Below are 15,250 nucleotides of genomic sequence, written 5' to 3' on the forward strand. Positions count from 1 at the left end.
TAACAAATAACAATTTTACTCTAATACTGCTTGAAATTCTCACACTCAAATAGTAATGAGAGTAGATGTCCTGTTCACCAGAGCCAGATTCACTGCCATCGACTCCATGCCGACTTACACTGACCCTGGAGAACAGGGTCAAACCGCCCCTGGGGGTGTGGTCAGACTGCTGACCTTGTGGTTAGCAGCCCCGCATGTAACCACTATACCAGCAGGTGGCCTGTGTAAATGCTAAGATTCTGCATCATTAAAGACACCCTCTCATCATATTCTTGGTCATTTCTCCACGTGGTGGTTCCAACCCAAGGATGCTCTCTGAAACGTAAAGAGTAGCAATTTGAAGAGCCATCTAACTTAGGGGCAGTACAGTTATTGGGATAGTTTGCCTTTGAAATCAGAGTTAACCCTGAGTTGAACACTTGGTTTTTGGTGATTCAGAAGCCCTGGTGGGTGATTCCGCCCACCCCTGCAGTCGGTGAGGATCCCATGACCTGCCTGATGCCTGAGCCGTGCAGTTGCTCTTCCGGCAAGAAGGGAGGGCTCTCCGAGAGCTTCGTTTCAAGGAAACCATTGACACGACAGGAATTCTGGCTGTTCACCGAAGATGCTCAAAGTAGTGGACCCAGGTCCACCTGCTGTCTCTTAAAAATGGAAATGGATTTGTTGCAGGGATTATAAATATGCCTGCCACTCAAGGAAGGCACCGTAACTACATGTACAGGATTGTATCTATGATCTAACAAAACACACATGGAATGATGAGGAGGCTTTAGGCCAGGGCCCTGTGGCAAAGTGAGTTTCAAGTTGGCCTGCTAACCACATGGTCAGCAGTTCGGAACCACCAGATAGTCCATCGTGGGAAGATGAGACCATCTGCCCCTGTAAATATGTGCCACTGTCATGAAAACTCACAGGGGCACGTCTGCTCTCTCGTGCAGGGTCACTGTGAGTTGGAAATTACTCAAAGGTAATGTGTTTGAGTATACTGAGGGACAGTTGAAGTTGCTGGTAGTTTTCTGGTTTTTTGTTTGTTTATAAAGATAATTTTATTGGGGGCTCTTACAGCTCTTATACGTACATCAATTGTATCAAGCATATTTGTCCGTATGTTGCCATCATTATTTTCTAGACATTTGCTCTCTATTTGCGCCCTTGGTATCAGCTCCTTGTTTTCCCCTCCCACCTCATGACCCCTTGAAAAATTATAAATTATCTTTATTTTCATGTCTTATACTGACTGCTCTCTCCTCCCCCCCCCCCCCCAGTTTCTGTTGTTCATCCCCCTGAGGGAAGGGGTGGGGGGCGCTGGTGGCTTTGAGGAGAATGTGACAGCTGTGACAATGGCATGGAATGAAGACCAGTGACGAGGAGGTGGACCTCTCCTGAGCGGTCCCTTCCTGGGACTGCAGCGAGAACCGGGGCAGTGTTCTGTGTGCGAGTCTGAGCCTGTTGTCCAGTCGGGACAAATACTGAGAAAGAAACTCTAACATTCGGGGCTCTTGGATCTAGGGACACACTTGCCCAGCGTATGATTCTTGAATCAAATTCTAAACATCTTAATGTATATAGGAATTACTGATAATGTTTTAGGAACATAATAAGACCAATTAATCTAGATCAGTTACGTCAAGGAAACCTCATTTTTCTTTCTCAAGAAATAATCCCGTGGAAGAAGAATTCTGATCAAAAGGACAGAATTTGACATTCTAATGGAATCCAGACTTTCTGGAGCCATTGAGACTGGGTGAGTCCCTGAAACCACTGCCTTGAGATCATCTTCAAGCCTTAAAGCAAGAATATCTTCTCAGGCATCCCAGTTAATTATCCTATTAACATGTTTCCTGCTTCTGTCTTGCCTTCTATTTGATTGGTTCTTAAAAGCCTGTAAGTGGCCGTCCAAGGCCAATGACTGGTCTCTGGCCACCTTGACCTCCAAAGTTCTTAAAAAAAAGGAGGTGAGGAGCAGGGGATGCAGGCTGCATGTCTGTTCCCTCCGTGAACAGCACAGCCTCAGAGGAGCCACGTGAGGCCTGGACCCTGTAGCTCCACATGCTGATCAGAGATTCCACAGAAGTCCTAAGCAACGGGGAAATTCAGAAAGAATGTCAGATTCTCATGGACTCTAGACTTTGAGGAGTCGGGAAGACTGGATGGTCATCTGAAACTATTGCCCTGGAATGATCTTTCTTTCTTTCTTTCACTGAAAATATCACCTAAGATCTTCTTGAAAGCAAACAGTAGTTTATCTTAACTAGTGTGGGGGGAAATCTGCCTTAAGCATTGTGCTCTTTGAAGAGATACTTGCCTGGGATAGAATTGGCAACAGCATCTGAAGGACCAGCCAGGAGCCTTGGGCAGCAGTGAACTTAGTAACAGGAGGAGTCCCCCCCCCCCCGAACAGGAGGGTGGGGGTGGTGGTCCAGCTCAAAGGCTGTGATCGCTGCCACTAAAGCATACAAGCAGAGACCCGTCAATTGGAGTGTGTCTCACTGTGAAGATTCTCAGCATCTGCAAAATACAACTGAAAAAAAAGTTTGACATCAGCAAGTCAGACGATGCAATGGGAGCTTTTGGAAGCAGCGAGTCTCTGCCATTGAGGGTGGGACCCACTCCAGAAAGGAGCGTGAACGTGGGTGCTCAACTTGGAGAAGATGGGTCATGCCACTGAAGCTCACGTGGAGAAACTGCTGAGCAGGGATAGGTTTGCGGTGCATATTCTCAACAACAGAAGAAGATCTAAAAGGCCTAAGGTAAAATGGAATCAAACGACGGTAGGGTATTTCCATGACCTTCTTGAAGCCCCCTTGTATATAAGCCCTGAAATCTTCTTTAAACCAAATAGTAGTTCATCTTAATTAGTAACGTCTGTCTGCGTTGTGCTTTTTAAAACAAACAAATAAAAACTCATCTATAGTGATCAGGGGGCAAGAGCAACTGAAAGATTAACCAATCCCAGACAGACCCTTCTTCGGAGTGGACTCCCACTCCCAGCAGCCCTCAGGACAGAGCAGAACTAACTGCTCCTTAGGGCTTCCGAGACCGCACAGCCTCATCTTTCTCCTGCAGAGCTACTGATACGTTTGAACCATCAATCTGGCAGGTCGTCACCTAAGACTTCGTCCACAGCACCCCAGGACGCCCTAGAAAGATCAAGAGAGAGCGTTTTAAAGGAGAATGGAGAATGGCTTTGTGTTACTGACTTGAATGTAAATATTGTCACAGGGTTGTACTTGCAGAAGCTGGTAAATTGTGCATATTCTCAACAGCAACAAAAGATGAAATATCTCTTTGAAAGAACTTGTGAGAATAATTATGATGTACAGCCAACGTCCAAAGAGCCTGGCCATGCGTACTGGCCAGAGGTCAAGTGAAAACATACTGCTACTAGGATTTCAGTTCATAGATACCCAGATGTATTTATCCCTAACAGAATGTATTTAAACATGTCTCTGTGATCAGTAAGTGGCTGCAGACAAGTTTTCTCAGTAATACACTTGTCTTAGACTTTTTAGGGTACATTTTTTTTTTAAAAATACTCTATGTGTGCCATGAAAAAAATGTGTGTGTGTTGTGTGTTGAGATCAGAACTAACTTCATGTTTAACAAAACTCAAGTGGACATCTCCCCAAAGCATGGGGGCATTGCAGCTAGTTTACTGAAGGGCTGCCTCGCTAACGTAAGTTCGTAGATAGAGCAAGTATTTTAAGAAAGGTTGAAACGACCCAAAAGATGAATTCAAGACAGAGAGATCAGCGCAGAAGGTCATGGTAACTGTTGGGGAGGCGGGGGTGGAGGGTTAAAGGGGTTAATCTTAATAGTTGTTCTCAAAGATCACCATACAATCTCGAGCTTACTACAGGGAAGTTTTAAGAAAATGGAAAAATTCCATTGGCGGGAAAAAGTCACACCAAGGAATTGATTTCCATCCCAGCCGTGCACCACCTACTCATTCTTCAAAGGTAGCAAGGGCTCTCCTACAAGAATGTCCCTGGAACCTGACCCTGCCCACCGCCCTCCCTAACCTGGCCCCCTTCAGACTTGTTTTTGTTGCCAAAACCCCTGGTTTCAGTTCCCTGGGGATGCCAACGCTGCCCTGTGGACATGGTAAAACCGGTGCCAAACTCTTGGCGCAAAGGCTGGAGAGAGGAGAGGAACTCCGTCTTCCAGGGTGGCTAGCTCTAGATGGGGATGTTGAGCAGCGGTAGCTTCACGTGTTCATACTGTTGTTGAATAAGGGTCTCTGCTTTCATAGCAGCGCTTTAGAAGCCAGTCTGCTGTGAACTGGGTGGAGGCTCACGTTTCAGACCATCATCATGTTTGCATTCAGCAACTCCTCTGACGGGGTACAACTGGGCGGGCGGCAGCGGACCAGGCTGTGTTTATTCTGTGGTGCTAGGGTCGCTCTGGGTCGACACTGATGCCCTGGCATCTAACAGCAACAAAGACAATAAAAAATACATTTAAAAAATCATTACTAAATCCAAGATCACTCAAATTTTCACTTAGATCTCCTAGAAACATCAGTGTTTTCCCAATAAAATACTCTTTTAATTTAAAAAAGTGACTCTCAAAAGCCTACAGGGCGGGGTCTACCCTTTCCTCCAGGGTCAGTCACTATGAGTCGCTCTGACTCGGCAGTGAGTTTGGTTTGGTTTATAATCCCTTTTCTTTATAGAAGAAGGAGCTTATTGGAAACGGAAGAGCCTTCGGTCTAACTGTCCCACCTAATCCATGGGAGGAGGAGAAGAAAAGGCTCCCATTTACCCGGCCTCTGCTCCTCCCACTTTGTCTTGTAGAAGAGCCGTATTTTGCCAACTTGAGTTTTGCTGGCTTACTATCTATTTTATGTTCAGTTTTTCCAGAGATGTTAACACTGAAGAAACAGAGACAAAACCATAGACTGTTTACTTGTGAATATAGTGATTAAAATGGCAGTTTCAGGAAAGAAGATAGCATTCTAAATTAGGCATTTTTCTTGGACCAGTCAGTTCGTACCACCACGTTAAACTGAGACAGTCTGATGTTTTAGGGTGATACCATGATGAGAATATCAGTAAAGACCTCAGACTTGGTGGGGGTGCGGGGGCTGAGTAAGCCCAGCTTTTCATTGAGGTCGGTGAGTCAGTAAATTAATTCTCAAAGTTCCTAGTGATCATGCTATACTAAGTTCTAAAGATTTTAACTCTCATCTGTTAGTGACTGATACACCAAATTCTAAAGGTTCTTGGAGGGAGGATTAACCATATAGTGACTTTAGCTCTTCTATCTCTTTTGCATCCTGTTCCAGTTTTACAAGAGTTGTTCTCGTTGTAGTCATTCTGTGCGGGGCTGTGCTTCCTTTCTAAGGCGCAAGACCTGAACGTCATCGAAGAAGTGATCCGGATGATGCTAGAGATCGTCAATTCCTGCCTGACAACTTCCCTGCACCACAACCCTAACCTGGTGTACGCCCTGCTGTACAAGCGAGAGCTCTTTGAACAGTTCCGGACGCACCCCTCCTTTCAGGATATCATGCAAAACATTGATCTGGTGAGTATGTGTAGGGATAATTGTTACCACCTCAAGGATTAGCACAGAAGTTCAATTTAACAAACTGCTAGAATGGGGGAGGTCAAAAGTGTTTTCTTTCAGCATTAATTAATTTGTAGTCTGTTCCACTGTAACAGTTGTGTGTGTGTTGTATGCAAGTGTACTTAGTAGAATTGAAATCTATTTTGTAGTTCTGTCTTGTCACTTTTACTTAGTATTATTAGGTCATCCATAATTTTTTGGGTATCACCAGCTCTTTGAGAACCTTCCATTTTATAGCTGTATACCTTGCGGATGTCCTGTGATATATTCGACCATTATTGGTTGCTTCCCCGCCCGCCCCTCAGTATTTCATATTTGTGATTGATTAAGAATGGTTGAACACATCTTGCCTTGTATGTCCTAGGGTTTGGTTTGGTTTTGAAAGAGAGAGTCTTAGAACTGGAGGTTTACTTATCATTATTTTCAAGACTCAACACAGTATTGGCAAGTTGCTTTCCAGAAACACCACAGTTTGTATGAAGGGGCTTCAGAAGCTCCCAGGAAACTGACCTTTTGGAAGTGCCGCCCTCCCCAGTGGGCTGCCGAGAGGGCATGCTGAACATTTTCCTGGGTGGCCATTTCAGTCCAGAGCAGGGTCCTCAAACTTTGTAAACAGGGGCCAGTTCACTGTCCCTCAGACCCGTTGGAGGGCCAAACTATAGTTTTAAAAATATATATATATATACACAAATTCCTATGCACACTGAACATAACTTATTCTGAAGTAAAAAAAAACGAACGTGGCAAAAACACCCAGTGGGCTGGTTAAATGTCCTTGGCAGGCCGCATGTGGCCCGCAGGCCGTTGTTTGAGGACCCCTGGTCTAGAGACTCTTGTTTTCAGAGCTGTTGCCTTTTCTTTACATTTCTTCCCTCCTGTTTTCTAGATGTGAAATGAATACTAATCAGATGGCCATGTGCTTGAGAGGGCCCTGATGTCAGTCAGTCAGTCTCTTTAAAGAGGACTTCTGGGTCTGACCGCTGCCCCTGGCAAGCATTCTCTAGGCTCCTGTGAATCTGCGGGGACTTAGAGACAGTGGAATTAAATGGTGATTCATTGGATAAGCCTACCTGCTGGATGTCTTCAGTACTGAGAGAGAAAGAGGCTGGGCAGAAGGGATGGAGGGTACGGACGGGGTTAAGACGCCCGGAAAGGTGACCACCTGTTTGGCGGGGCAGCAGTAGATGGCGTGCGTCACGTTGAAGGTGTTCGTTCTCACTGTTTGCCTCGGTTTGTATCAGCACCGGTTTCACTAGCAGAATTGGGCGTTTGCGTCCTGTGTGTGGCCCAGAACATGAAAGCCGAAACCGAAACCTCTTTCAGTGGACATGCGTGTTTCCTAGAAGTAGAAGCACATTTCTAGAAATGCTGCCCGTCATGAACCAGGACCCCAGGCAGGCTTTTTGGTACGTATTTAGGATGCACGGCGGCATCCTCAAGCTGCTTCTCAAGCCTTTCTTTTCTAGCCATGTCCTGGTGGACTCTGCGTTTCACTGGTAAAATCATAAACTCTTCCTTTTACAACTGAGAGTTCTTCCTGTTCATGAAATCAGGGAACAACCGGCTCCGTGTCTCCTGTGGGATCCAGACCTCCCTGGTTGGAGATCTGGCTGGGGAAGAGAGGAGAGCCTTGAAAGACACTGGGGAAGTCACGGATCCCCAGGGGTCTTGTCTGGGGGTGATGAGGGGTCCAGCTCTCCCAGCACGGCTCCCTGACAGGGAGGGCGAGACCCTTGCCCGCTCCTTCCTCCTGCTGATTCTGAACTGTAGTCTGAAGGGTGCTGATGTCCAGGAGAAACCATTTTTCAACGAGATGGGCTGCTAAGTGCAAGGCGAGCAGTTCTAAACCATCAACCGCTCCAAGGAGAAAGACCGGGGCTTTCTACTCCCTTAAAGAAACGTTTTTCTTGATGAAGGCAACTTTACAGTCCAGTCATTCACTTCTCAGAACCCACCTGTGACCACGCGCATCCTGGATCTGTTCGCATTCACGCCTGTTTCAACCTGGCTGGTGCCATTTGGGGAATCACTGCACTGAATCTGAGTCATGGTTTAGAGCGAAGGCTCACTAAGACCCTTTCCCCTTTTCCATGAGAAATTGGCCTTGGGTGAAGTTGCTGCTAGCCCAGTTTCCTGAAAATCTGATGCAGATGGAATATCAGCTATGTTACCAGGCAACCCTGCTCTGATAAAAATGCATGTGATTAGTAAACTGAGACTGGCCGGGAGGACTCTCAGTGAACTCCTCAGACTTGGTGGGAAGCCATAGTTCTCTGGCCATCCCTGGGTGGCAAAATTCTTAAACCTGGGCACGATCCCTTGCAGCAGGGACCTGGTGTGGGCTTCTGTTTGGATGTGGCTTCTCACCTGGGATGCCCATTGCGTCCAGCCACCATAGTCCTCTCTTCTCACTTCTGAGCTGTCAGTTGGCAAGGAGAGGTGAGCGCCGGCTTCCATGAGTGGTGCAGCCTGGGGGCTCTGCAGGGCTGCTCTCCTCTGCGTTGCAATCAGCTGGGCAGCAGCAGGGAGTCTCATTTCAGTTTGTATGTGATGTACACTTAGTTGTTGGGGGTTTTTTTTGCCATGGAATACAATCAGAAAATGCCTTAAAACAACATTCTATTATGCCTTCAACTTGTAATTCTAATAACAAAATTTGGATTTCTTTTCTACAGTGAAAAACCAGTGGTCTCGATAGCATTCCAGAATTTGATGTCTTGTATTATCAGTGTATCAATCCCCATTTTACATCTTTGCCCAAGTCTCACTGGGACCTCCGAATACCCAAGGGGAAGTAGGGTGTGGGAGGGGGCAAACCTGGAGCTCACACGGGATGCTGGATGACATAGGCACCCCCTTAGCATCCTCTGTTCATGGTCCCTTGTTGGCCTACGAGAGGTGGGAGAGTTCACAATGTAGGTTGGCTGCTTTGCATCTTCCACGCTTGTTTGGTCTATTGTGACTTTTTTAAAGTACTGTAATTTTTCCATTCTTGATAAGGAATATCCTTTTCCTGTGTACGTTTTAAGAAAAGGCATGTCTTTTCTTAAGGACTTTAACATAGTCTTAATTGAATTGAATTTTAGTGTAAATTTTCCCAATGGACTGTCACATCAGAAAGCTCTGATGAAGTATATTAATGAATGGCTCACTGTCATAAAACTTCCAATGGAAGAGTGAATCTAAGGGGAGGGGTGAAGTAAGCCTAAGAATTTCTATGAAAACTTGTCTCTAAAAATTCCTAAAAGTGTTTTACTCTAATTAGTTAAAACTTTCATTAGGCCAATGATTGATTTGAAAAGCGATACCATTACCTGCCATTCTGTTGCAAGGTCTGAATCTATAGGAAAGGTGGGTTATGTCGCCTGCTTGGCTAACGAGTTCATAGACTGAACAGAGGCAAAGGGAAAGTCAGAAAACAGCACTGATTTCCTTACCAGTTGGCTCTTTGGAAGGTTAGAGGGAGCATGGGAGTTTAAAACGTAAACAGGAAAACACAGGATTAATAACTACACAAACATTTGTGCTCTTAAAATTAAGGAAGAGAACTGATAACCAAAGCTAACACAATGCAGTCTAGCTCATTTCCCATGATGATGATAATAAGAATATTCCAATTAGCTTCAATGTTGGGTCTCCTTACATATGAGGGGGATAATAATTTAAAAAGAAAAATGGAAAAAAGCGCCGCCAGGCACAGCCATCTCAGTGCACCAGTTTTGGGCCCAAACCAGCATGCCTCTCTTGCCCCACACACCTGACTCACCTGACCTCACTCCGTACGACTTTTTGTTTCTGAGAATGCAGAGGGACATGAAAGGACAGTGATTTGACCACGTAGAAGAGGTGGAGAAAAAAATGAGGGAGATGTTGTTAGCCGTCCAAACAGATGAGTTTGAAAAATGTTTCCAAGAATGGAATTGCAGATTTGACAACTGTATTAAGTGCAATGGAGAGTACTTTGAAGTGTTTCCAAAAAAAAAAAAAAAGAAATCTGTTTTTTAAGGGGGGTACCCTCTCATATGATGTTACTGTAGTCATTTTCACCACTCGGGGAGATTAGCAGTACTGATTAAGTCAGAACACCAGTGAAAACTTGAGAAAACGCAGTCCTGTTTTCCACTCACTTTCTTCAGAAAAGCCTCTTTTGCAGTGGGAGAGGTGGTCGGTGATGGTTCTGTGGCATGTCAGGGTAATGGAGTTTCTCCTTAAAAAGCATGGCTATCCTGGGCTCTTTCTATTAACACTCAAACATCTTGTTGATTTGTGGCAGTTTTTTAAGACTGATGCCAGTCGGTTGTCATCTTTTCGGCAGAGATTTTGGTCTGAACTAGATCTCCGTTCACCCTAATGTGCACGGAGCCATCCCATCCCTCCTCCACTGAAAGTCAGCCTCTGTGGTGTCAGCTCTTGTGACACTGATTGCAATCCCCACAGGGTGACAGCACTCTCCCTGCATCCATCCTGCCCGTTCCTGTCCCGTGATACCTCTCAGCCCTATCCCTGGCACACAGCACCCTTTTGAGCTCACCTGTTCATTGTTAGAGGAGCCGTACCTGCCTGTGGTGGCGATCACCTTAGAAGGCCTCTTCCGTTGCTTGGCTAGAGCCCTGGCTGCATAGGGGTCAGGTGTGGGCTGCAATCCACCAGGTTCATAGGCTCCTCGGGAGAAAGACGGAGCTTTCTGCTCCCATCAACAGGTGCCGCCTTGGAAACTCCCTGTCCTGTAGGGTCACTGAGGCGCTATGGCACCGTGGAGCCCAGTGCCGATCACAGTCTTGAGGGTGACCAAGGGCCGTTGTCTTGGGGCGCCATCTGTCTCCCTGAACACCGGACATCTGGTCTTCGTGATGTTTCTGCACTCGGGGCTGTGCTTCAGCCTGTCGTCAGGACGTTCTGACTGGTTGCTCAGAGCTGTCATTCAGAAAAACAGGAGCACCCAGGGCGTGTATCAGAGCCACCGCGGAGCAGGCGTTTTACAAAGGCTCTCATGCCCTCCTGCAGCCCTGGGGTTCAGGGGGTGTGGGGTTGGTCCCCTTCTAAGTAAAGGCCACAGCTGATAGTCACGCATATTTGCTGAGGGTTTATCACTGTGGGTTTCATGCAGAGAATCCAAAACCAGACCAGTTGCTGCCTAGCTGATTCCAACTCCGCGCAACCCCGCAGGGTTCCCAAGACAGAGAGCATTCCAGGCCGCATCTTTCTCCCAAGGAGCAGCTGGTGGTTCAAACCACTGCCCTTCCCATTGGCCCCGGGGGCTTTAACCACAGCGCCACATGGACTTCCTTCCAGTGTGTGGAGGGATGTATGCCGGGCTGACAGAGAGCTGGCCTCCGTTTGCTCCTTTAGCGACAGTCACCTCGCCCACGCTGTGAGTCACAATCAACCTGACATTATTCGGGGTCTCAGCTCCTCCTGCAGAAGTTCAAAGTGCTCCAAGGTTACTCACCTCTCAGTTTTGTTGAAGGTCTTGGGGAGTGGGGAGGGGATCAACTCCCTGGCAGCTAAAAATCAGAGTAGAGTCAGAGCCCCTTTCCCACCACCTCAGGGGACAACATCAAAGGCCGAGAAGCCAGGGCCAAGGGGCCATGGGAGGAGGAGGACAAGGAGAGTAAGGGGAAGGTGCCGGGTTGGGGGGGGGAGCAACTGATCACATGGATCGAACTGTAACCCCCTCCCTGGGGGACAGCAACAGAAAAGTGGGTGAAGGGAGACTTCAGTCAGTGTAAGACATGAAAAATAGTAATAATTTATAAATTATCAAGGGCTCGGGAGGGAGGGGGAAAAATGAGCTGATACCAAGGGCTCAAATAGAAAATGTTTTGAGATTGATTATGGCAACAAATGTTCAAATGTGCTTGACACAATGGATGGATGTATATATTGTGATTAAAGCTGTTTGAACCCCCAGTAAAATGATTTTTAAAATAATAAAATAAAAATTTAAAAGAGAAAGGTGTGCCCTGTCTCCTCGTGAAAGGTACACAAGCTCATTAGACCTTCATCCCATTCCTGTGAGCAGGTAGCACAGGGCTGGGCAGGAAATGATCGGTTCAGGGGCACAGGTGCAGTCAGCCGGCCAGGCCAGCCTTGAGCCCGGCCTTCTGGGGACACAGCATCACGCAGCTAACCATTCCAAAGGAGGAGGCAGCTTGACCCTTTTCTTTATTCACTAGGGCCTCCAACACGGTGCTAGCCAGACAAGGGGTTCCTTTTTCGAATGAATGAATGAATGAATCGAACATTTTGCACTCCTGTTGCCTATTTCAAAAAGAATGCCGTGATCGAGATAAATCCTCCTCCTCCACTTTCTGCCTCTTCCAGCACTTTTCCCTTCCTCTTCCCTCCCCTGGAACCTTGGCTTCCGCAGCCTTTGAAGCTTTCTTCTTTCATGGCACGACCTTGAATGGTGGTGGAAAGGCGGCAGCATCTGCTGTTCTTTTTAGCAGCCATAGGTTGAGAGTACATTTTCTGTTTGTCCTTAAGCCGTCAGCAGAACTGAGACAGCAGTGACTGGCCCTGGCGCCCACTGGGCTTGTAGAGAAGCATTGAAATGTGGGTTCCTCGGGCAATCCGGCTTCTGTTAGCCCCTGGCACACAGTGCACACCTGTAACCCACAGGGGGCTGGGAGCTGAGGAACTTACACAGCGGGACAAAGCAACATCACTGCACCAGGCAAGAGAGGGCATGCGTGAAATTTCCCATTTGCCTCAGTCAAGGGCCAGGCTGGCCAGGCACGAGTGGCGAGCAGGTGCAATGAACTGTTCTTGAACTGCATAGTAAAGCAAGAGCCATTCCTGTCCCTGGACACGGTAAAACCCACACTGGGTCTGGTGGGTTACAGACCTTCCCAGTCTTGCTCAGCCATTCATCCCTGAGGAATGGGATCCTCTGGGAGAAGAGGGGTCTCTAATGACTGACTTTCCAGAGGTAGCCCTCCGGGTCTGGCTCCTGGGATGTCTCTGGGTGGACTCGAACCCCCGGCATTTCAGTTAGCAGCTGAGCATATTAACCATTTATACTTCCCTGGGGACTCAGTACTTAGAGCAGATGGTACATAATGAACCTTCAGTGTTGGTTTTCCTTCCTTCCTTCCTGATAGACACTCTGTACACGATGCTTCCCTTCTGGAAGTGATGGTGCCGTCATTGTCTAAAGTAGGATGAGTTTGAATGCAAAAGCGGACACTGTCCCTTTAAGCTCTTCAAATGTGAGAGCCTTGTTAAGAGGTGGCATCCACTGGCTGACAGTGAGTTGGGGTTTTCGTGGTAACTAATGAGGAGCCCTGGTGGCGTGCCGTAGGTTCTGGTGGGTCTGCTAATAACCACCAGCTGCTCTGAAGGAGAGCGGTGGGCCATCTGACCTCGGCAAGAGTCACGGGCTCAGAAAACCCACAGCGGCAGTTTGCCGTCTTCTAGGGTCGCTATGATTCGGAACAGACTCCAGGGCAATGAGTTTGGTGTTTTGGTAGCTTATTTGTTCAGATTGCTTTCCAGAATAATATTTTCATGAATACCCAAAAAATGGGGTTTTTTTTTCGTAAATGCTTTTTTGAAACTAGATTACTCTGCCTGTATCTCATTCTTTTTTATCTTTACACTTTCTAATGCATGGGCAGGATTAGCACTGCTGCCGGTGGCATGGTCCATCGAGAGATAACAACACATGTTGGAAGCACATCGCGTGGTGGTGGTTTGTTAGGTACAAAGATAGCTATGTAAAAGGAAACTGCTTTGCATCTTTCTTGTTGCATATTTTAAAATAAAATTTTGGTAGAGCTGTTGCACATGTTTTCTACTGTGTTGTCTTTCTTCCTCAAAAAAGCAATTCCCTGCATTACCAACATCAGTTTGAATACCTGCCACGTATAAACTCTGTAAACAAAAGTACATCCAGAATTCCAAACCCCCGCACCCCCTGTGCTGTCTTCAAGGTGCTTCTGAGTCATGGTGGCCTAACTGTTCTGTAGGCTTGGGAAAACTAAGACCCATCAGCACTTACTAGAAACCCAACCAGGTTTTGTGTTGTTTTGGCTTTTTTGTAATAGTGTTATTGGCACATCACTCACATAAAGTACAATGTAGCCGTGCAGTCATGTTAAGAAGAGCTGTCTGGTCATCCCCACAATCCATGTTAAAGCATGTTCTTCCGTGACTCCTTTGTATTAGCTCTCCGTTTCTCCCCAGCCTCCCCTGCTCTATCACCAAGGAACCATTAGTCCAGTCACTGTCTCTAGATTTTCCAATCCTATATCTCATACACAAAAAAGCACAAAAGAACTAACCGCTCTACAGAGGGAAGCACAGAAAAGCCTCACTCTGAAGGAAATCAGGACATAAGAGAAAGTAGAATAAGTGTAAAACAGGTGTGAGGGAGCTCAAAAGATAAAGTGTTCCCTTTGTAACCTAGCTGCGTCTGCAGTGCTCCGCTCGCCCCTGGTCTGCAGTCAGGGGGCGCTCACCGGAGTCTTAAGCTCCTGGAGTCTCACCACCACCACTTTAACTGAATCGGCTTTAAAGTGGGTCAGAGCGGGGAATCAAGTGATAGGTATTCGAGTTTAGCCTAACTTTTAGAGTGTTCTCAAAAGCCGGCCTCTGCTGGACAGAGTAGGCCGCTTGCAAAGGAGCTGGCCCCGAGCAGCGGCCAGAGTGGATGTCTCTGGACTCAGAGCCCTGTCAGCAGCCGGCACTGCCACTGTCCTTGCTGCTCAGGACCCCCACCTGCAGCCGGGGCTCCACTTCCCAGAACATGTGCATCGCACTCGCTTCCACCAGAATGGCCGTAAGGAGGGTGGGACCATTTCTTTGCTCGTCTTGTTTTTAAATTTGCTATCGGTTTTCCTGTGGGATAGGAAACGGGTGCAGTAGATGGTCAACTTTTAGACAAGTAAAGCTTGTTCATTGTGTGTGAATCTGAGCGTAAATACCCAAGTGTTCTCTTGAGGACAAGGGCATCGGCTGTCTTTGGCTTGTGAGAGCAGCGCGGTTTTCAGATGCATTTGCTGAACCAAGAGGGCATCCTTTCTCGTTGTTCGCGATGAGGACTAGGGAGCATGGTGTTGCAGAGCACACCTGGGTTAGCGTCTGCTGCGTGTGGACTTCAGACTGTGCTGTGACCTGTCCTTGTAACTGTTGGTGATCCCTGGCGACCGGGGAGAAGGTCGATGTGGACAAGTTTCATTCATAGATACTCCCCCAAATGCCATGTTAGCCGAGCGGAATTATGCCTCCAAATTGAGAGCTTTCGGGCTTTCGCGTCCTCTGCCCACATTCTGATGGGTGCTGCTCTCTGTGCTCTCTGAGAACAAGATTCGACACAGCCCAGTAGGCAGCCCGAGAAGTCTTGAGGCCGCCTGCGTCTCAGAACACTGGCCCAGAATGAGCAGGGCATGGCCCCTTCGGCCCAGAGCCCCAGGGGCAGGGGCTGCGTGCAGTGGGGCTTGGGGCTCAGCAGCCAGGTGGTCTGCGAACAGAAGGTGGTGGTGAGAAAGACTCTTCTGAAAGCACACTACACGCCTCGCTGGACTTTAAAAGTAACCCTTGACCTTGCAGGTGATCACCTTCTTTAGCTCGAGGCTGCTGCAGGCTGGAGCGGAGCTCTCGGTGGAACGGGTCCTGGAGATCATCAAGCAAGGGGTTGTAGCACTGCCCAAAGACAGGCTCAAGGTAAGACCCGGCC

General features: G+C 47.4%; 1 protein-coding gene across 5 annotated transcripts in view; it reads left to right on the plus strand.

Annotated features, from left to right (window-relative positions):
* DYM (dymeclin) overlaps positions 1 to 15,250 on the plus strand; it is a 296,719-nt gene that overhangs the window by 244,092 nt on the left and 37,377 nt on the right. For 3 of the 5 annotated variants that reach the window (XM_075532626.1, XM_075532627.1, XM_075532629.1), the window contains exons 15-16: positions 5,347 to 5,529; positions 15,124 to 15,237. In XM_075532626.1, coding sequence (XP_075388741.1) covers positions 5,347 to 5,529; positions 15,124 to 15,237 — 297 coding nt within the window. The remainder of the gene's footprint in view (positions 1 to 5,346; positions 5,530 to 15,123; positions 15,238 to 15,250) is intronic. The other 2 variants (XM_075532630.1, XM_075532631.1) reach the window with 2 other exon arrangements.

The sequence above is a fragment of the Tenrec ecaudatus genome, chromosome 15, assembly GCF_050624435.1.
Source record: "Tenrec ecaudatus isolate mTenEca1 chromosome 15, mTenEca1.hap1, whole genome shotgun sequence".
NCBI classification, from domain to species: Eukaryota; Metazoa; Chordata; class Mammalia; order Afrosoricida; family Tenrecidae; genus Tenrec; species Tenrec ecaudatus.